The 20,731-nt window shown below is 35.3% G+C and overlaps 2 protein-coding genes across 2 annotated transcripts; one reads left to right on the plus strand and one right to left on the minus strand.

Annotated features, from left to right (window-relative positions):
* The first annotated feature begins 13,218 nt into the window (after positions 1-13,218).
* Positions 13,219-18,957, plus strand: LOC107769760 (uncharacterized). The gene is made up of 14 exons (XM_075232142.1): positions 13,219-13,668; positions 13,802-13,857; positions 13,931-14,018; positions 14,901-15,707; positions 15,972-16,271; positions 16,421-16,451; positions 16,549-16,755; positions 16,866-16,928; positions 17,020-17,440; positions 17,533-17,653; positions 17,741-18,261; positions 18,360-18,566; positions 18,620-18,641; positions 18,859-18,957. Exons 1-14 carry the CDS (start codon positions 13,219-13,221, stop codon positions 18,955-18,957), a joined length of 3,393 nt encoding a protein of 1,130 aa, XP_075088243.1.
* Positions 18,958-19,775: 818 nt separating this feature from the next.
* On the minus strand, positions 19,776-20,419 carry LOC142170272 (uncharacterized). Its single transcript, XM_075232144.1, has 2 exons — positions 20,354-20,419; positions 19,776-20,204 (listed from the first exon to the last, which is right to left on the minus strand). The coding sequence occupies exons 1-2, from the start codon at positions 20,417-20,419 to the stop codon at positions 19,776-19,778; spliced, it is 495 nt and encodes a 164-aa protein (XP_075088245.1).
* Between the last annotated feature and the right edge of the window lie 312 nt (positions 20,420-20,731).

The raw sequence follows: 20,731 nt of genomic DNA on the forward strand, positions 1-20,731 counted from the left end.
ATACATGATCATGAATGAAATCTATATTAAACAAACAACGGATTCAAGCGATTTAAACTAAATCTAACAATATTAAACCTAAACTAACAATTCCTTTTTTGCAAAAATTAAATTAACATGAAATAAACTGAAAATCAATTAATTAAATTTTCATTTGAATCTGAAAATTAAACCAACCAAACATATAAACAAACTAAAAAAAATTATTTCAATGATGAACAAACAAAACAAGAATTGAATCATTTATCGATTTTGGATCCGAAAAATATCAAACAAATTACGGGCAAAAAATGAAACTCAAAAACCCACTAACCGGATCGAAACAATGACGAACTTGAACGGAAACAAATCTGCCTGGAAACAAATATCGCACCAAAATCATTTGACGCCGAAGACGATCACGAACGGACAAACGAAGAGCTTGAAGGAGAGGTAGCAGACAACCGTGAAAGCGATGCCGGACGGGGCAGCAGCAACGCAAAACGTGAGCAGCAGTAGATGCTGGACGAAGCAGTCATGCAACATCATGAAGTGAGGAAGAATAAGAAGCAACGATCAACGTGAACTTGAAGAAGAAGAAACACTCGCGATCTTGAAGAAGAAGAAGAAACACGGGCGACGGGTGTGTGTGTGTTGTGTTGCCGTGGTTGTGTGTGTGTATGTGAAGGAGAAGAGGTGGGGGAAGGGCAGCCATGGATGGGGTGTTTGGATGCTTGAAGAAGAAGAAGAAAAGAGAGAAAGAGAAAGGGGGGGGGATGAGAGAGAGGGATTTTTTAGGGTTTTCTTCCTTTTCTTTTTTTTGTTTTGTTTTGTTTTGCTTTGTTTTTTTTTTTGAAATGCAAGATAGGGGGTGTTGGGTTATGGACCGGGTTGACCCGGTTTGAAATGGACTGGGTCGTTTGGGAAGATTGGGCCATTTTTTGGGCCTGTGGCTTGAAATTGAAGAAGAGGTCCAATTCCGACTTTCTTTATATTTTCGCTCTCTTTTCTTCTTTTATTTTTCTAAAACTAAATTATAAAAATACTTAAACTATTATTAAGAACTAAATTAAGTTATAAAAGCGCAAATTAACTCCCAATAACAATTAACGCACAATTAAGTATTAATTAAGCATAAAATTGTATATTTGGACATTAAATGCTAAAAATGCAAACGATGCCTATTTTTGTAATTTTTAATTTTTGTAAAACAAATTTAATTACTAACAATTGTAGAATTAAATCCTATATGCAAAATGCGACATATTTTTGTATTTTTTATTAATTTAGCAAATAAACATGCACAGAAAAATACAAATAATTATTCAAAATATCACAAAACATCACAAAATTGCACACCAAGAAAAATTACTTTATTTTTGAATTTTTTGGGAGTAATTCTCATATAGGGCAAAAATCACGTGCTTACAAGCATGACATAATAATTGCTAGATTAATACAAATATTGATGAAAAGGAATTTTTGTAGTTAATTGATAGGATTCTCAATTAGTTGTGCCTATTTAGTGTGCATAACTCGGGAGAGAATGCATATTTAGGTAATAGTTGAACAACACCACTCCCAAAGTATATGAGGGATCAATAACTAAGGGTTTAAAGGCGGGATTAGGGATAACGAAGCCTTGGGTGCAATCTAAAGTGAGCTGTAATAAACAAAGTCAGCTAGTGTATCTCGGAAGAGTGCGTCTAGTAAATTATTGTGATTACTCGGAAGAGATTTACGGTAATAAGAGTGCTCATGATTGATAGAGATGATTAGGTGAATCTATGTGAAACATAACCGGAAGGGATTCCATCAATAGGGGAAATCATAACCTTAGAACCTTCTCTTAATTGTTTACAACTTAATCATAGTTAGTTTTCAGTTGCTTATTTACATTCATTCTTAGTTATTAGAAACATCCTCAATTGTTATTTAGAATGTTCAGGAAGTTGATTCAGTAGAATTTAGTAAGTCTAACGAGAGTAATTGATAGGTTAATTCCTTGTGGGTTCGACTCTAGGCTAAATACTCAGATTATATTTGCAACGTTCGCGTGTCATTTTAATAAGGCATAGCTGGGCGTGATCAAATTTTGGCGCTGTTGTCGGGGATCTAGCGGTGTAGGTGTACATATTGCTAGGTTTCAAGTTTGAACTTTTATTTTATTATTTGATTTTTTATTTTTTTATTTTAGTTTTATTGGTTTATTTGAGAAACATGGCATCATAGAATTATGAAAATTTTGATGTTGGTAATTCTACTTTTAATCCTCCTTATGCATATTGTGAAGGAAACCACCCAAGGCAATATTATCAAAATATTCCCGAGAGCGAGTTTTGTGCACCAACTCAATCTTATGTGTGGAATGTGTGTGATATATGTGGTGGTCAAAATGGTCACTTTCATGGTTGTGCTTATAGTTCTTATCTTCCCCCAACCCCTTACTTTGATGGTTCTTCTTTTTCTTGTGAAGTTAATAGGAACAAAGAACCCAGGTATGAGGACCTGAAAGATATCGAGGATATGCTAAAGTACCTTATGGAACAATATGATGAGATACAACTGCGGGTACAAAGGCAAGGGGCAACTATTCACAACTTGGAGGCTCAAGCGAATAAATTAATTAAACCTTGTAAAGCGCAACAAGTTGACATTGTGGATAGTAGCCAATATGAGCATGAATTGGCTGTAGAAATTGCCATTATACGGGAGGCTTTAAAAAATACAAGGATGAGCTAGAAGAGGAAGCTAGAGTAGAACACTAACAATCAATAACACTAGATTTTGAGGATGTCGATGTTGTAGAAGAGATACTAGAGTTAACCAAGGATATTGAGGATACATATTTAGTTGACTCTATTGTCATTAGTGTTGAGAACGTAGACAGTCCCAATGTTCATGTAGTTGAGCGCATTGGTCCTTACTCCAAGCATTTTTCCACATTGTATTTAGATGATGATTATGAAAATAGAGTCGTCCGAGCCATTTGAGGAGTCAAGGAATGAGGAACAAAGTGCTTACATTCTGAAATTTTTCTTGCCAGAAAGTCGGGATTACACACCTCATCTAAAGGCCAAGAAGTGCAAAATACAACATTATTTTATTGGGCCAATCAGATTCGTTCTACCACTCCAGGAGCATGATCATAGCGCAGAATCAAAACTTGGGCTTCGATTCATAAGTTCAAAGTGGAGGCAGAAAGTGATTCATGTCGTGCCGCGACGTTAAATCAAGCGCTTGTTGGGAGACAACCCAGCTTTATTACTTTCTTTTATTTTATTTTTTATTTTTTTTAATTGTATTATTTTGTAGTGTCAATTATTTATTTTCTAGGAGCATGGAAAGCAAAGGTATTTGAAGGATGCAACAACAAACCAAATGGTTGGAACTAAGTGTGAGGTACCCGCACGAAGGACCAAGCTTGGGAGAAGTCTGAGTACCCCATGAGCTGCTAGTGCTTCGGCCTTTCGCCTACCAGGGAGTTTCTTTTACCCTCTTATTAGTATGGTGTGCATTGGGGACAATGCATAATTTTAAGTGTGGGGTGAGGAGATTATCTGGGTGACTTTCTATGCTATTTTAGTTGTGTTAGTTTAATTAATTTTTTATTTTTTATTTTTTAGAAAAACAAAAAAAAAGATTGGACTTTTTCCGACGATGGATATCCTAGACAATTTTTTTGAGGGATTTAAGTTAAAAAAATAAAAGGATTTTCTTTTGTTAGGTAGTATAGCAATTAACCCTTGGTTTTTCTTTAAACCACGGTTCTTTTCCAAGGGTTTTATTTGAACCGGGTGTAGTTAGTGTTTTTTGGGAGTAGGAGTCATTGTGTTGTGCTTTGAATTGAAGCAATATCTCTTGACTTGGTTATGCCTTGAGAATAGTGAGTACTTTGGTTGTGACGCTTAGGCTCAGTTTTTTACTCTTGTAGAAGTACCTTAAATTGTATTATCTTAACTTTGCTTAACTGCTTTGACTAGAGTGTTTATGAATCCAATCCTGAGTGAGTTATGTGCCATGTGTGTATGAGGTTTTGCGTTATTCAGTGCATTGCATTTGACGCCTAGAACTTGCCCTGTGTCTTTGCAAAGCAAAATAGTAGTGTTGTTCAGTCTTGGAAGTGATATAGGCGTTTTCTTGTTGAGCCAGATATGTATATTTTACCCACCTAATTGATATGTATCGTAGTTAACCCCTTTGAGCCTGTAATCTTGTTTCTTTGGTAACCACATTACAAGTCTTACCCATTTGTTTGACTTAACCATCTATTTGAACCTTCTAACCTCTCATGAGCACTTGAATTGTGATGATTTATGTAAAAGTTAAAGTGTGGGGTGGTTGGTTTGGCTTTTGAGTGAAACTAACAAAATCAGGAGAAAGGTGCACTGTTTTGAACAAGTAAGAGCCACTTGAATTGGGAAAAAATATAGTTGTATTGCTGTGAAAAAAAAAAGTATTTCTTTAATAAGTGGTGACTCTTGCTGTAATTGTGCTTAAAGAAGTATGGGGTAATATACATTGATGTGAAGCTGGAGTTTGGTTTGACATAAGTATGGGGTTTGAATGTTAAAGTATATGTATTAAAGTTCTTAGGGAGGTGTAGTCACTCTTATATCTAAATGTATCCTACCCGTCCCGTAGCCTACATTACAACCAAATAAAGTCCTAATTGATCCTAGATTGAATGAGCTCGATTAGTGGAGTAGTACACTACGGGAAAGCTTATGGTGCATTTTTGTGGCATATGAATGTTATTTCTGAGAGTGAGTGAATTCTTTCTATCTTGAGTTCCTAAGTGTTCTTAAATTTTATTGTGTGGAACTACTCTATTTAGTTGTGTGAGGGCACTTGATTCATGAAGGAAAGGTAATGTCAGTTACCTCTATGTTAGAGTAAGTGGGTGAGTTATGAATAATGCATGGTACTTGTGAGTCAAATCTTGAGGTGAAGATGTTACGCTTTTGTGCTTAATCTATTTTAAATACTCTTGGTGTGATGAGTTAGGAGAATTGTTTAAAAAGGTCGTGTCTATAAAAAGTGTAGTTTGATTGCTCGAGGACGAGCAATGATTTAAGTGTGGGGTGTTGATGATAGGCTATAATTACGTATTTTAGTAGCTTATTACACTCTAATTTACTGCACTTTAATTGAGTTTGAGCTTTAATCGCTAGTGTCTTGCGCTAACTGTGTGTTTTATGCCTTGTAGGAGTGATTCTGAGCTATATAGATGTTATGGAATTAATTCAAGTGATTTGAAGCTTTGAAGTCTGAGTAAAAGTCCAAGTAATTAATTCGGGATCGTGTCAGGGGTCAACTTTGATAGTTAAGAACAAACGAAGACTCGAGTAGGCATATTGCGCACTATCTAGTAAAATACACATAACATTTTGCTTAGACCTCCATTTGGTCGCCATAATATATGGTTGAAAGCTAACGCAAATAGCGACAACTTTCATGTTTTACGTTTTTCCAAATTCCAAACGGAAAAGGGTGAAAAGTGCGCGTCAATAGCGCGGCCACGCTCAGGCCGCGCTCGTCAGGCAGAATACTGGGCAATATGCGCGGCCACGCTAGTCAAACCCGGGAAAAGTGTCCTTTTTCACATTGGAGAAGGTATAATTGTTTGGGCCCAACCCTACTTGGTATATATACATGGAAAATGGTATTTTGAGGGAGAAGACCAATTTTTTACACAGATTCGACCTAAGGAGGCAGAGACACAATAGGAGCAAGGCGGAGAATTCTTCTACGAGTTTTTCCCTCCTCTTCCTATTTTTTATTGTTGGTTATAACTTTTAGTATTGTAGTTTTACATACTATTATGAATAGCTAATTTGTTATCTAGAGTTTTGATAGAACTTTTTGTAGGATAAATTCTTGTTATGTTTTTATATAATTGAGTCGTAGCTTTTCTCTATTTGTTCAACTACGTTTATATTGTGGTTGGTTGAAGAGCTCTCAATTAGTTGTGCCTATTTAGTATGTATTACTCGGGAGAGAGTGCATATTTAGGTAGTTGTTGAACAATATCACTCCCGACGTATGTGAGGAATCAATAACCAAGGGTTTAAAGGTGGGATTAGGGATAACGAAACCTTGGGTGCGATCTAAGTGAGTTATAATTAAAGTCAGCTAGCGTAACTCGGGAGAGTATGTCTAGTAAATTGTAGTAATTACTCGGGAGAGAATTACAACACGCAGAGCGCTCATGATCGGTAGAGAATACTTTGGCAAAATTATAGAAGACATAGCGGGAAGGATTCCAACAATTGGGGAAATCATAACTCTAGACCTCTTTAATCTTGTCTCTAACCCTTAGTATCTGTAGTTGTTAATTTACTATTTTAATTTGTTAGTTAGTTAGTTAAACACAAGAATCTTAATATCTATAAATTAGGAATTTTTCAAGCTTGAATTCTTGGTGATAGTGAACAACTGTAGTTAAGCCTTAGTTCTTTGTGGGATTCGACTCCGGGCTTGTAAACCGGATTATATTTGCAACGACCGCTTAGTCATTTTTATAAGGCATAGTTGGGCGTGATCATGGTGCGTATATAACGTCATAACACTTCCTATATCCCATATATATATATATGGGATATAGGAAATGTTATGGCGTTATATATATATGCGTATATAACGCCATCTGGTCAGGGGTCAATGTGCATATGTAAATGCATGAAATGCATGTGAAAATATGTTAATAAAATATCTCGGTACGTCATAAGACCATTATGCCTCTGATTAATATCATGAAATAAACTTTACCAACTTACGAATTTTTGAGACCCATGGCTAGATGATAGAATAATATGACACATAGGGAATTAAGAACATTAGCATCTCTAGTATTTCTATGAATAGAGTCATTTATATAAGTTTTGCATTTTCTAGTTTCGTTCATGTCATATAAATCATGCCAAAAAAAATAAATGATAGCCTTAACATACTTAGAATAGGGAAAAATTCGTATGATTTTTTTGAGAAAGATTGCAGCGTACTCCCTTAGAATCGTAAAATCCCATTGATATTACCATATGAAATCTCGTATGAATTTTTGTGGCAATTCTGTATGATCACTTTGTGAATGTGATCACAACCTTGTTAGAGACTTACTAAAGTACTCACGTTGAGAGCCTTTATGGCTTCTTTGTGAATTCCATATCTATGTTAATGAAAATCTTGAATTTGAGAAGTCAAGAGTTATAGTCCTTTAATGTCGAGACAGCTGGCTTCACCTTTCAAACTCATTTCTTAGACTTCCACTTTCTTCATTGGCATTGTTGTGTTTTTGTCAACACATCCTTAATGACTTTGCTATTTCCTTTGCTCCCGTGGCTTTGTTCTCGTATTGTTCTAAAATTTCACTCATTTCGTTTCCAATCTGTCTTGGCTTCAACGATATTTTAATTTTGGTGAGTTTCCCTTTCTTTCTATAGTTGTTGAGCTAGGTTCTCGGTAGTGGAGTTGAGTGGGCTTATTTTAGTTTTTACGTGTATGTTTCGAAATACATATGTATTAGTCATTTTTTTATCATTTCTTCAAAGATTTCCGCCTTGCAAAGTTTGTCAAGAGTCAATTAATGGCTCATGTATGTGGCTGCCACGTTAGTGCCTTAATCTTTGTCCAAAGACTTTAATTAATTAACCACTAATTATTAATTAACTTTTAAATTTTTTCACTATCCAATAATTCACATAATTAAGGATTATCTCAAATTACTTAAAATACTATACTTTTAACACACCTTAAACACATCACTATCATGGTCATGTGGTACCTTGTATGATACTAGTCCATAAATACCGAATATTTTAGCTCGGGCCGTATTTTATCCCAAAATATTAAACTTCGACAAAATTTATTTTCTTTGATTCTCTTACATTCACGGATTTACTCATCACTTGCTTGAAATAGCATAATCCTTATAATCTTCATATAATCTTTTCCTTGGACTGATGTCAATTACCTTACGACAATTTCAACATACAATACTACAGGGTGTAACATCATCGTAATTTAATACTGCGAAGCGTAACATCATCGTAATGTAATACTGCAAGGCGTAAAATCATCGTAATATAATACTGTAGGACGTAACATCATCGTAATATTGCGAGGCGTAACAATACACCACTAGCTGCGATCAACAATGTCTGCCTTAAACCACCTACATCCATTTAAAGATGTAGCGCCCCCGGCAAAAAAGACGTTAGTACTATCGAATAGAACTAGTACGTAAAGCTAAATATCAATCTTAATACAATGAACAATGAAATATATAGGAAACATTCATGGTGTACAATAAGAGCTTCAAACAAGCACAAAAATCATCAAGTAAGAATCACAAGGTTTCTGGTTAAAATTTCCATCTTATTAGGTTGCCAATCTCAGTGACATGTGACACAATCCACAATGCCACCGTGACCCTACACGGAGTCCGATCTCGACCGGATCGGCTAGGCCATCTCCCTTGAGACATCCACCATATTCACAATTTCAATCAATCAATCCAGCACAATTACCACCATGTGTGCGACATGGTGTTCGATCACGGCCTGATCGGCTAGGTCATCTCATTTGTGACATCATCCTCTCAATCGTTCATTTCACTTCACATTTCTTTCCCATATTTCAATATATTGACACGAGCGGCCTCATTTATTATGTCATTCTCGGCACTTGGCCGTATTTCATAATTCAAGTTTCTCTTTATACATATTCAATAACATTATCATCAGCAACAATAAGGCCTATTATGTAACGCATTTTCATACATAAGGGAAAAGCTTGGAAATTCTAAGCACAAAGAGGCTTTTCATACAAATTGGCACAATAATTTTTATTCAATTTCTTTGACATGAGTTCTTAACCTTTCTCAACACATATTCCACATTTTAAAACATATTCACAAAGGAAAGTATGACATGATAATTATTTCGTACAAATATTGAACACATATCATTCCACACGACACATTTGGGATAGTCAATTCTAGTATGATCAATTTGGGGAGTTACACCGATTACACGAACGCCTGGGGATTTCGATTCTAAGAAGAAGGAAGTTTAGTCATACATACCTTGTTTAAGCTTTTCTTAAGTTACTACAACGTTCCGAAAATTCTAGCAATCTCAATCTATTTTGAGACATAACAAAATCGAACACAAATTAGGAAGATATTCATGGTTTCAGCTTATTTGAGCATTTTATCAAACACTAGTTATGCATTTTGATTTCAAAACTCTTCTACAAGATTTCTTTCATTCCCTAACCCAATCTTTATTTATTTATATTCAACGATCTTCCCACAAACCTCATTTGTATATGCATGTATACATAATGCTATTACACCCAAGAATCATACCTCAATCACCCATCTTATACCCCAAACTCGAAATTAAAATCTAGTGTATAGAACCTTACCTCTTAGATAAAGATCTTGTGGTTGGTTTCCTTGATTCTTTAAGATTGATTCAAGATTGAATGATTAAGATGTACCTTCTTCTCTCTCTAGAATGCTCTTACCTCTCTCTAAAACCCTCAGAAAATTGCCGTAAAATAAGCCCCAAGGCATATTTATCAAAATGGGGTCGGGTTATGAAAATAGGAAAATGAAGCCTCCGAATTCGGGTCTGCAGTTGCAGAATGGACCACAGAACGGGTATATGGTTGCATAATGGATCGCAAAATTGATTCTCAAAACTGGGTTTCACTGGACAGGTATGCGACCATTTTGCAGTCGCATAACCACTTATGCGGTTGCAGAATGGCCGCAGAATTGCATTATGCCAGCCTTTGGTAATTTACCATAACTTTTTGTAGGAGTGTCGAAATGACGAACGGTTTGAAGAATTAGAAACTAGATTCGAAGATATTTCATTTGATAGGTTGTTAATCACATAACACATTATATATATGTAGATATGATCGTCCAAAGCCTAGACTTGTGCGTACTCCTTTGTAATTTTAGCCTATTATGTAATTTTTCAACTTGACTTAGACTTAGACTTCTCCTTAGATCCCACATTACTTATTATATGACTTATACACTTATTACCATATCCAATTTATATCCATCATATTAATTAGCACATAAAATATTATAGTTAGCCTACCTGGCACCAGAAATTTTAAATTACTTAGCGAAATTTTCGGGGGCCTTGCAGCCTCCCCCCCCCCCCAAAGCCTTCGAGTTTGCGACCCATTTGTCATTTCCGCAATGAAGAACTATCTCCAGCCTCCCCAAATGCCCAGAGCCTAAGCACTAGCGTGGAGGCAGCCGTGTTCGCGATGGTCAAATCATCCCAGGCCATCGCATGTGCAAGTAGACCATCACGTTCGCGCATAGTAAAGCCACCCCATCTCAACTAACCATTTGCGAATGCGAGACTAGCTCTGCATTCGTGATGCACACTATACCAACAACAGATCAACCACTGCAACATGTACAAGAATGGAGGAAAACTACCTCGAAACTCACCCGAGCCTATATAAACCTTTCACAGACGTGCCTGTAAGCTCAAAATATCAAATATACATCAAGAACAAAAAATCACACGTCAAAACTCAATGATTTCAAAGTTTTTTAGTTCAAATTTTCAACTTTTCCCAACAAGCATTAAAACGGCCTCGGATCACTTGGGATCCCAACCAAATAAGCGTACATGTCCAAATCATCATATGAACTTATCGGAATCGTCAAAATATCGATTCGAGGTTGTTTACCAACAATGTTGAGCGTGGTCAACTCTAAGCATTTTAAAGTTCAAAAATTAAGTTTTCTTTGAATAATTACATTTAAACTTTTCGGAAATTAAAACTGAACGGGCACACAAGTCATAAATCATCAAATAAAGCTATATAACGTCTCAAATTATGAAATGGGAAGCTAAAATTCAAAATGACCTATATCGCTAGAGAACCACACCAAATATATACTCTCGGTGAGCAAAGTGAGTAAATAGTCCGTTTTAGGATTTTATCTTTAAAAAAAAACGTGATGGGCGTGTGTGATTACTAGATATAATGTTGATTTATAAGGGATATTTTAGAAATTTCATCTGGTTTCAAGCATACTTTCTTTTAAAACTTTGTCTGGACATCATCCTTTTTTTCCTTGTGTAAATGGAAAAAGACAACTAAATGTTGAAAGTCTCTCCATATGGAGGCTTGTCCCATTCATATTACTTTTCTTATTTAGCAGACTTCATAACCTTTGACCAGCTCAAATTCTGGACTTTTCCACTTAACTTTAACAACCCAAAACTTAGCTCCCTTAAAAAAAAGGTAATGATAAATTAAAATTCTTTTCAATTCGTTCTTCTTTTACTTAACAAAAACGAATTAAAGAAACTTGAATTAAAAATTATAAATACAAACTATTGAATATTGTGATCTAATCACATACTTAGACAATAAGGTTAGCGTTTTATTTCAAAAACTGAACAACATTTTTTACTTAAACTTTGGAGGGATTTTCGATAATTTATCTTAAGATTTGCCTTTATAAGAAAAGGAAAAGATATGACATTTGTAAACAGTAGGGATCATAGAATGGCCAAATATATATGTAGTCCCTTAAACCTGTTCTGTTTTTTCATTTAGACACTTGAACTAACTCACGTTCCTATTGAACACTTAAACTCAAACTTTAACGTGCCTATTAGACACACTAATAACATGGCAGTGTGCGTGAACCTCAATCTATTAATTGGTTATAAACATAGTTTATTACATCGTTGTTCACTCTTGTGACACAATGTTTGCCAACTACAACGTGCCTTGATATTGCAATGTGCACGGATATTGTTTCAACATTATGACATATAATGATCAATAACCGTTTAAAATAAATAATCCGTAAATAACAAGCAATATATGTGATCAACACGATACAATTCCTACTATACTCACAAACAGATTATGATAGCATCTGTTTCATGAAGCTGTAAATTGTTTACGTTACTTTCAATATTTACTGAAAAGATAATTTTGATTTCACTGTCAAGGTTGGGTGTGCTGGAAAAATTTATGGAGAATAAAAACTTGTAAAGTTTGAGGCGTGTCAAAGACATTAATCTTAAGGATATTTCGCCCACATAATGATGAATAAGATTAGGCGTATCCTTCAGGATTCAGCAAGCTCTTCCAGATATAAATTGGAAACAGAATTAGCAAAAAATTCAATAAAGAAACCCAGCATAGTAGGAGGAGGAGAAATAGAAAGGAGAGTCAGAAAATCTTTGCCATTGTTCACAAGAGTGTCATGTATAGGAGGAAGAAGAAGTTTGAGAAATGTGGGTCTTTAGCTCTCCAAAAATCATATTTATAAAGGTGTTATTCCCACAGCTAATTAACGGCTAGTTTATAACGATTAAGTTGACTATTTTAAAATAAGAGAAAGTAGATAAAAACAAGGGATACTAATAGTACTTCTTTTTTAGATACCCACAAATTCCAACAAGGTGATCATGTAAAATTAATTACAAGTTTTGAATCCGTGCGAATCAAATGTAATGAGCGGAGCGGCGTAAAGTGAAAATAACAAAGAGCAATGTGATCATTCTGCATAAAAATAGGTACTTTTTGTTGACAAACTTACCCTTGACATTATGCGCCGCTTTTGCGGCTAATCCGAGGACAACAGTTATTACAATGATTAGAGCTCTCAATACATGTCGGGCCGGGCTAATCTATTCGGTTCACGTAGGTTTTAGTAATTGATGGACTAGGTTGGACTAGTCCACTATTTTGATGGACCTTATAATGGTCAGTCACCTCAATTCTATATGGGAAAATCCCACTCTATACCTATTAGGCCCAAAATATTTACCTTTTGATACTCATCCCCAAACTATTTACTCTGCCTATCTAGTCGGCCCAATCTATTTACCCGGCCCAATCTACCCATCTCTCCCTTATCTTCGATCCAGCCCATTCTGCCCGTTATTCCCAAGTTTTCCTTCTTTCTCTATCAGTTAACAGAGTACATTTTCCATAACTCCATAGCCAACCGATGAGAACGCAAAAGTGAAACACATTCGAGTTGTAATTTTTTTCTTCCGATTTCGTTCTATCTCTTCGTCTAGTACCTAATTTTGGGTGACATTTTTGCTTTGGGTGAATTTTTTGCTTCTGAAAGTACATTTTAGTGAAAGTGGATTTTCAAAATCATAGGATTTTTATGTTTTCCTTTGTACTTTTGTGAATCAATGTCTATGGGTTGTTTTCTCTATGGGTCGGAAGAGTTGTGCGCGTAGATGGTGGCGCTTTGGACAATATCATTCTTCAAAAGAAGTAGCTGCTGAATCTGTTGCATCAGCCATGTCTGGGCCTAGTTTTTCCTTATTTTCTGATTCTCAGTCTCCACTTAGTCGTAACCCTAGCAGTAGTCATGTTGAAAACACAACTGAAAATGTAGAATTAGAGGGTGGAAAAGGAAAAAATATTAATGTCGCGTCAGTCGATGAAACTCCCTACCTGTCATTACCCGACACAAATTCCGAACCAGTCATAGGAGATGTTCCTGTGACTGATAAGGGAAAAGGTAAAGTTGTTGAGGATTCTGAGTTAGGGGGAAGCCGACGTGAATCCGTGCCTAAAACAGAGACTCAACCAGTAGATGTTGATTGTAGCGATGATTCTCAGTTAAAGAAGAGAAAAATTAGTGTCGCACCCAAGAAGGTAATTTTCTTACAATTATGATCTTTGCGATTTTTAATGTATAGTACATTGTTATTTTTTGATTTCTTATTATGCTTTTGTATTATATTATAATTATAGTCAGTTGTGTTAATTTTTTGAATTAAATAGACAGATTAAATTAATGTTCTGCTTGAGGTTTAAAAAAATGGTCGCTGATTCACTAGTGCTGTCAATCAGTAGCTGTTGTTGTCAACCAAATTTATTGAAGCCAGAGCTGCTCTGTGTGATTTCTGATTTTCAGCTTTGCATTAGATGATTTTGTACGTGATCTAGTGTTTAGGCCAGTTGATAGTGGTGGGGAGAAGCAAGTATGGAATGAATGGGACCGTGTAAGTTATGTGTGCAGAATGAGCTTTTCTTTATAGGTGGCATGGTGTGGATGGGGTCAATGTGCAGAAGCCCCACGGCCTTGGCTGGTGACCACCACTGGCATTGATTATAGGCAGGCATCGGGGTAGAGTGATCATGTATGGGGTGTTTTCTGAATAACACCCATTGTCCTTTTTGAAACATTTGAAGAATCTCTTAACCTTAAGTAATAAGTTAGGACATGATTTATTTATTTTCTAATGAAAATGATTTGTTGAATTGGTGCTAAGTAGTATACAAAAAAGATGTCAGGTACTCAGTTACATGATTGATATAGTACTTGAGTCTGGAAGGGGGAGGCAATGCTATTTGACATAGTTCTTCTAAAAAATTACATTTATGTTCTTTATCCGATTGTTGCGTAACTGGTGTTTTGTTGCAGTGGCAATGGCACGCATGATGTTTCTCATAGAAGTTTTGTGCCTATAGACATAGTGTATGTGTGTTATGTGATAGTTTTTATAGTTATAGACAGTTGTTGGAACAACCCCGTACAACTATTTACCCTGTTAGTATAGCTATATACTATCATATGCTTCTGGATCTTTTTTTAGCTGTCTTCGCTATTTGTTTTTCCTTTAATAATAGTAGTATCGTACAGTATCTTGAAAATACTTTATAGCTGCATTCCTTTTTGCTTTTTCTCTTTATTCCTATCTGTTATGTAATAGTAGTATAGTCATTTGTAGTTGCCGGAAATTAGTCAGTATAATTGTATACCCTGCTGGTATAATTATATGTCGTGTTGGTATCGTATGGTAGTTGTGATATTTTTAGTTGGTTTAGTTGCATTTTAAGTGAATTCTATTTCTAAAATTATTTTATATGAACATGTTTTGCAGTGTTGGGATTTCCTTGTGCCTATTGACTTAGATTATAAACCAAAGGTTGATTGGGATACCAATTGTCATGTTATTCATCAATTGAAAGCGAATTTATCAAAGCGGCAACTTCGACTGTTTAAGAAAACATGCTTTGGCTATTTTTTGGATCTGCCACCAGTGATTGTGCAGATTCGTGTTATGCACCATTTGCTTATGAGAGAAGTACATCATGAGGTTAAAAATGAGATGCGGTTTGTAGTGAATGATTCTAGGTTGCGGTTTGGCTTGGGTGAATTTGCACTTGTTACTGGGTTGAAATGTAAGGGTGGTACAAGTATAGAGAGCATAGCAGAGAATAGGTTGATTTCAAAATATTTTGGGACTGCATCCGTGACATTTGCCCAACTAGCAGACTGTTTTAAGAAGAAGAAATGGGAAACGGATGATGATGCGTTGAAGATAGCAGTTCTGTATTTTGTCAACAACTTCTTATTTTCTCAACTCAAAACAAAGGCTATTTCACGGTCTTACATTGACTTGGTTGAGTCTGGTGATTTTAATAATTATCCCTGGGGTATAGATGTTTATAAAGCTACAATTGACTCGTGTTCCAACAAGTTTCAAGATAAGCCTTCTTTTTATAGACTTGGTGGCTTCCCGTTGGCTTTACAGACTTGGTTGTATGAATGCTGCCCAAGTTTGGATGGTCACTTTGCTGATCATCTTGGAAACAACAAACTTCCACGAATTTTGAAATGGGCAGTCATGGGTCAAATCCCGAATGAGCAAGTTGCTTTGCAAATGTGTAGCTTGCAACGCAAGCCGGTAATTTTCTCATAGTTTTATTGCCTCTCTTAATGTTTTGGCACACTAGTTTAGTCATAGTTGTAGCAATATCCCAGTTTAGTGATATACTCTGTTAGTATACATGTATACTATATTGGTATCATGTATACTATATCCCAGTTCAGTGATATACTCTGTTGGTATACATGTATACTATATTGGTATCATATGGTAATATGGATCTTTTTTCTTTCATACTTTATTATCATTTCTATTTCTAACTAGTGTGCTTAATAATTGCAGCTAAAGAACATCACCCCAACTGATGATGAGAAGAAACAATTTGATGTGCGTGGTCTAAGCTTTGAAATTGAAGTTGAGTGCACTGACAGCCAACCCAGCCAGCCCGATAGCTTTCAGGTTTTTGGCACTCAATTACCAAAGACACAAAGTATGCCTGAAAGTACTAGAGGTGATTCCCAACCTACCAATGCTGAGGTAATGAAGGAGTTACAAGCTTTGAAGCTTTTTGTAGAGAACAAGTTTGAGGAGGTGCTTGCAGCTATTGGTAGGCAGTCAGTGAAACCAGAGGGAAATTCAGCGGTATTCATCTTTTATATAATATAATGCTATAGTATATTGTTCAAAGATGCAATATATGCTTATAGGATACTATTTCATTCTTTACTTTTAGTGCACATAGTATTCTTGTAATATACATAAGACTAAAATTGTTAGTTTCTCATTTTCAGCACAAGCAACAGGATGATGATTTGCGTTCTGGTAAAATGTTGTATATGTAATTTTTGATTATTTATTTATTTATTTAACTCTATGTATTTGTGCATTGACTAACCTTTTTTTAAAAAACTTTTTTCAGCCCCCTTCATAAATGAGCATAATTTTGGCTTGAATTCTAATTTTGAACTATCTGCATCTGCAATTGATCAAATCACCGCTATTACACAACAAGCAACATATAAGCAGTCATCTCATGATGTTAAAAAGTCGGGTCCTGCTCCGCTGCCATCAGGAATCCCTCTACAGACACGAGATGTTGTTATTGAGTCTAATACTGCTCCACAGCGTACGATGTTGATGTTACTAATTCTGTAGTTAGTATGTAAATGATAGGTTCTTGATAGTTTTTTATTTTTTATTTAAGTAGTGATGTTGATAATGCTTTTATGTGTTTAGCATGTCGGGTTGATGGTGTTGGTCAAGTGGATGTTCGTGGAAGTAATGTGAATTTGCCTTCTGGTAATGTCTTCTATATATAACTTTTTATTCTTTTTTTCTAAATTTCTTAACTTTGTATATTTATTTATTCACTAGCATTTTCTAATTTAAGCTCCATGTCGACACGGGGGTGATCTTCACTTGGATTCTGATTTTGAATATACTGATTCTCAACTTGATCTAATTGCTGCCATTACACAAGGAGGCAGACGTAACGTAAATCAATATGGAAATGATTTGACAACTCGTGCTGTAAATAAGTCTAAACCTGATCAGTCGGTATCAAGAAATATTGTTCAGATACAAACAGATGTTGAAACTACTCCTGCAGTTTCAACACGGAAAAGGCGCCCCGCAGCTGTAAAACAGTCACCGTATAGGAATGACTGGCAATCTGGTGTTAGTGCAGTTGGGGAATCCTCGAAGGTTATCAAAGGAGGATTTCCATTTGTAAATGACATTTTAGAGATGGTTGATTTTAAGCTTACGACTGCATTCTCAAACTTTGTTGAAGCAAATATGCAATTGGGAGAGTGCGTATTCGTTTCCATGTACTTTTGTTTTCATTTTTTTCTTAATGTTTGTTGTTATATTTCTTATCCATATCTTCTTTTATACGAAATAGGAAAGTGTATTTACCTGGTGATCAAAAGCTAGAGCCTTGTTTTGACTTTGAAGTTGAACAGATTGATGATAAGACGTTTTTCCATACCTTAAACTATTCTGGCAGGTCGCTCTCTAGTTCGGTATGTGTACTGTTTTTTATTTTTGTTGTTGTAGTAGTTCATTCATATTGTTAGTGGTAGTCATGTTTTCTTCCTCTCTTTTTGCAGCACTTGAATATTATATTCTACTATCTTAGGAAGAAGGCGAAATATGGAATTAATATGCCAATCAAAGTCACAACTACAGATACTCTTTTTAATAATATCATTCAAAGGGTTTTCACAGAATTTGTAAAAGGTGGGAAACAAGATCATTTGATTGATAGATCAGACGATATCATGGAGTACATGAAAGGATTTAGGATGCATTGCAACACTCCATGGCACCAGGTTGATCATGTCCTTTTTCCAATTAATTTGGCAGAAATTTGGCATTGGATATTGGGGTGTGTGTCATTACACAAGAGATGTTTTTATGTATATGACTCGCTACGTAGTCGAAAGCACAAAAAAGCTATTCAGAAAGTGGCAAAGGCTTATGCTATGTTGATCCCCCTATTTCTAGTTAGTATTGAATTTTATAACCAAAGAAGTGACATTGTAGTAGAAAATGGTCTGCACATGGGAAAGAAGTTGACTGATCCTTTTGATATTGAACTGATTACAAATCTGCCAACACAGCAAAATTCGTAAGAATAGTTACTTTTTTTTACTTTGTTTTCCTCATTCATATTAACATTTTCACTTCTAATTGATTTTTATATTCTATTCATTTGTTTTATTTCAGAGATTGTGGAGTATATGTTGCTTGCTTTGCAGAGTATATTATTGAAGATCTTCCAATCCCTGTTGCCAATTTTGATGTGGATGGTCTTCGAGCTAGGTTTGGTATACTGTTGTGGCACTATGGGAGGAACAAGCAGTTGCATAGCGAATCAAGTGAATCTGAGGCTCCAGTAGCACCTAAAAAGACTCGTGGAAAGAAACGCAAGAAGTAGTATAGGTCTCTTTTTGGTTTTAGTTAATTGTATCATGAAAACTTTGCAGGATTTTAATAGTTTTTGGTGAAGTATGGTATTATTAGTAGTAAATGACCTTCTGCTGATTCAAGACTGTAGGAAACTTGTGCCTTTATAAAATATTTCCAGCTGCTAATGTTTCTTTTGTCATATTTAATTATTCTGGTTCAAAATATGTGGTAATAGATTTCTTCAAGTACATGGGGATTATCAGTATAGTTATGTCTCTTGATGCTGAAAATTTGCTGATTTTGTTTCTGATTTCAGCTTGTTTTATTAGTCTTCTTCCATAAAGTTGTTGGTTTATTAGGATGCCAAGGTCCATTCCTTTGCCAGAGGGTAAGGTTTAATGGATTCAGCAAGTGAAAATTAGGGGCAGATGAAGTGAACACTTCCAACAACATACAAAGTAGTTGTGACAGAAGTTAAATTATCTGCTTTCGAATGTGATGATGGTCTAAGCTTTAATGTTCATCTGTAGTTTTAGCATAGATGGTGTATTAGTGTAGTAGAACTATATATCAATCAGGTATAATGATATACCATTTGGGTATCACGTTGTATTTGACTCATCTTTTTTTCTGCAGCAACTAAATGTAAGTACTGACATGAGTTGCAAAGTGTGCGCATTTTAGGTATCACGTTGTATCTGGTGCACCATTTATATTTCTGCGCATATTTTATTTTAGCCATATTAGTGCAATACCACTATATACCAGCGAGGTATACAAATATAACATTGGGTATCACCTTGTATTATTGTACCTGATGATGCACAAATAACTGCATGTAAATGGCTTCCAATTTGTTATAGTTCAATACAGACATGAGCTGCAAAGTGTGCACCACTTCTATTTCTGCACATATTTTGATACTAGTAAGGTATACAGATATACCAATAAGGTATACAGATATACCACTTGGGTATCACAGATATATTTTAGCATCTTTTTTCCTGCAGCAACTAGATGTAAATGCATCCCACTTTTATATACTAAAATAGAAAATAAACAGATTCTTATTGAAAATACAAGTAGTCATATAAATTTGTTGCCAAAAAGTAATTTCGCAAAGAATCATCATACCAAATATATGTCCAGTGCAAGAAATGCATTTTATTTTTTGCTATTCAAATGCTATGATTCTACAACATATGAGTTATATAAAAATATTGAAGCATTATATCAATCTCTCTTTGGAATATTTCGGCATGTTCTCCGGTTGTGTCCTTTTCTCCCGCATAGTGCACATGTAACTGTATTTCCTTCCCAGCCTCCTATGCCTCTCTTCTTTTTAGGTCTTCCTGGTTTGATTTTTCCTTTTGGTGGCAGTACCACCTGCGAAGAGACATGTTCTGGAATTTGCCACGTTGTTTCATCAGGCAATGGATTTACTGGTATCTCATATGTTTTTAGTAAGTAGTCTATGCTGTAGTAATCCGAGCAATACTTGTATGAATCCATATGGAATTTTTGTATAACTGCCATTGCATGTGGACATGGAATATCGTCTAGCTGAAACCTCCCACAACTGCAGTTTCTTTCATGTAGGCGCACCACATCTCTTATTTGGCCATCAATTACTAAATGTAAGAATTCAGTTGATGGCAACACCTAGTATAATTTTAATTAAGAAAAGTCATTAGCTATATGAAGTAATAATATTTTTTAAATAAAAATATTCAGTTGTTTAATAAAATCACTAAGGTAAAAAAGTAAAAATACAATACATGTAGTGTTTTTATGATTTTGAAAATGCATACCATCATCGTCTGTGATAAGATAGTATTATTTGCCAATATTTTTTCATACTTTGCACCAATCTTCATAAATGATTCCACTGCATCCTTCCGATTGGTGTAATACCATTTTGAATCAATGTTGTCATAAAGTCAAGCAAATTCACAACTGGGAGGTCTCTTGCGTGCTTGTTTGCTGCATTTACTGATTCCGCAATATTCGATGTCATGATCATGGTTCTATTTGCCTTGGAATGCGCCCGGGACCATTTATCATATCCAATATCTATCAGGTATGTTTTCACTCTACTATCAATAGCTTCTAACTCTGTCATATGCCTGTTGAATTCTTCAACAGTGTATGCTCTTGCTAAAGCAAAATATACTTCTTTGATTTGTTTT

The sequence above is a fragment of the Nicotiana tabacum genome, chromosome 16 (assembly GCF_000715075.1).
Source record: "Nicotiana tabacum cultivar K326 chromosome 16, ASM71507v2, whole genome shotgun sequence".
NCBI lineage: Eukaryota > Viridiplantae > Streptophyta > Magnoliopsida > Solanales > Solanaceae > Nicotiana > Nicotiana tabacum.

What these genes read in the sequence shown, in the direction of transcription:
- LOC107769760 (XM_075232142.1), top strand. Translation starts at nt 13,219, where the DNA reads ATGGGTCGGAAGAGTTGTGCGCGTAGATGGTGGCGCTTTGGACAATAT. An exon ending in TTAGTGTCGCACCCAAGAAG is followed by an intron (nt 13,669 to 13,801) that starts GTAATTTTCTTA and finishes TTAAATAGACAG; the next exon opens with ATTAAATTAATGTTCTGCTT. An exon ending in CGTGGAAAGAAACGCAAGAA is followed by an intron (nt 18,567 to 18,619) that starts GTAGTATAGGTC and finishes AAAACTTTGCAG; the next exon opens with GATTTTAATAGTTTTTGGTG.
- LOC142170272 (XM_075232144.1), bottom strand. Translation starts at nt 20,419, where the DNA reads ATGAAGATTGGTGCAAAGTATGAAAAAATATTGGCAAATAATACTATC. An exon ending in TCTTATCACAGACGATGATG is followed by an intron (nt 20,205 to 20,353) that starts GTATGCATTTTC and finishes AAATTATACTAG; the next exon opens with GTGTTGCCATCAACTGAATT.